This window comes from Salvia hispanica, unplaced genomic scaffold (genome assembly GCF_023119035.1).
Source record: "Salvia hispanica cultivar TCC Black 2014 unplaced genomic scaffold, UniMelb_Shisp_WGS_1.0 HiC_scaffold_1176, whole genome shotgun sequence".
Taxonomy (NCBI): domain Eukaryota; kingdom Viridiplantae; phylum Streptophyta; class Magnoliopsida; order Lamiales; family Lamiaceae; genus Salvia; species Salvia hispanica.
In genome coordinates this window covers 1-2,000 of record NW_025951445.1, presented here as the reverse complement: position 1 = coordinate 2,000, position 2,000 = coordinate 1, and the positions used below count along the sequence as shown (strand labels likewise).

Genomic DNA, 2,000 nt, shown 5'->3' with positions numbered 1-2,000 from the left:
TGAGGAGAAGGACAAGAAATTAGGGTTTGAATCGGTCTCTCGGAATCCTGACAAGAAGAAATCCATGTTGGAAAATGGAAATCGTGGTTCATCCAAGAAGGAGAAAGGTTTGGCTTTTCGAAAAAAAAATGCAGTGGCGGTGGCCGTGGTGAAAAGTGAAAATAATGGGAGTAAAAAATAATAAAAATATTAGAGTGTAATTTGGTCGATTCTTAAATATTTTGAGAGAAATATAACATATAAAAATTCGAAAATCCCTTGTTCCGAAAAATTCGCATACCACGAACCCAAATTCCAAAAGGTCAACGGATTTAATATCAAATTTTGAAATACTTGCGAATTGAGCCCTTTTTTCCGAATTCTTACGGTATTAAAAGACGGAAAATAGGCACAGATACCTCACATACTACGATTTGATCAGGGTCATCTAAATCATTGTCGGGCTTCGAAATCATCTTTCGAGGCTCATCGCCTTCGGAGAGCGCACCTTCCTCCTCCCTCTTCTTGCCCTTGTTCAACATTTCCACTTATTTCAAGCAAATGCAGCAAAAGAAGTCAAATGAGAATAATTGTGAGAGAAGAGTGAGTGATAGAGAAAGGGGGATGAGATGTACGGAAGTTGGATGAATTGGGGAAACAAGAGGAATGCGATGCTTTAGGGTTTTATTATTGAGCCGTTTAAGATTGCTGGCCGGTTTAACCGGACTTTGAAAAGAAAATCACACTACCTGCTATTAATGTCGTGTGATTGTGAACCTCCCATTGTCTCTTGCACCCTTCTCTTCACCACAATGTGATGGTGCAGATCTATCTACGGTCCACCTTTGAGGTTCTCTGTCAGCTTCTGCCTCTGCTTATTAGCCCTTCTCTGTTTCTTGAATCCGATAATGATGATGCACTCTTTCGCAGGTGATGGCGACGAGGCAGAGAAACGACCTGCACGTGAACATTCCTGCGCTGCGCAAGCTTGACACGATGCTTCTTGTTAAGGCCGCATCTTCCCTTCTTCCTCTTTTCATTTCAAAGACATGGTTTTTGACTGGTTTTGGATGGGTAGGACTGTCTGGACAACTTCAAGGAGCCGCACGAGTTTTACTACGGATCAAAGGATGGCAACAAGGGCGAAAAGACCCAGAGAAGCGACGACAAATGGTGGATTCCTGTGCCTAAGGTGCCCCCGAACGGGCTGTCCGATCACAACAGAAAATGGCTGCAGCATCAGAAGGATTCAGTGAACCAAGTGCTGAAAGCAGCCATGGCTATCAATGCTCAGGTCCTCAATGAAATGGAGATCCCAGATGCCTACATTGATGCTCTCCCTAAGGTGAAACGAGACATTTCGATTCTTGATTCGTCTACCAAACTTATGTGTGTGTGTGTGTGTGTGTGTTTGATCCTAGAATGGGAGAGTAAGTCTTGGAGATGCGATATACAAGACGATCACAGAGGACTTCTTTGATCCGGACTGCTTGCTGTCGTCTTTGGACTTGTCATCGGAGCATAAGATAGTCGAACTCAAGAACAAGATCGAGGCATCTGTCGTGATATGGAAAAGGAAGATGAATGCCAAAGACAACAAATGGGGTTCGGCCGTGAGCACAGAGAAGAGGGAGATTCTAGAAGATAGAGCAGAAACCGTGTTGCTGATCCTAAAGCATCGTTTCCCCGGTACCCCTCAGTCTGATCTAGATATCACCAAAATCGAATCCAACAAGGTAAGAATACTTCTTCACTATTTTTCCTGATTCTTGCAGTACATGGATTTTCTCAGGATGCGTTTGATTCTTGAAGGATGTGGGGCACGCGGTTCTTGAGAGCTACTCGAGGATCTTGGAGACGTTAGCATACACCGTCTTGTCTAGAATAGATGATGTGATGAGCGCTGACGCTCAAGCAAGGGGCTCTGCGACTGCAGAGAAGACGAAGTCCATAAAGGTATCTGACAAAGTTGTAGTGGCTAAGGAGGAAACGGAGCAGCAGCAGCGGGAGACAGAAGGGAA

At 44.3% G+C, this 2,000-nt stretch overlaps 1 protein-coding gene across 1 annotated transcript; it reads left to right on the top strand.

The window, feature by feature from the left end:
* Positions 1-540: 540 nt before the first annotated feature.
* LOC125198041 (rop guanine nucleotide exchange factor 9-like) lies at positions 541-1,995 on the top strand (the record flags this gene model as incomplete). The annotated part of the gene is made up of 5 exons (XM_048096504.1): positions 541-582; positions 910-984; positions 1,058-1,324; positions 1,401-1,715; positions 1,792-1,995. Coding segments are annotated over exons 1-5 (903 nt in total), but the record flags the coding sequence as incomplete, so codon positions are not given.
* Positions 1,996-2,000: the final 5 nt, after the last annotated feature.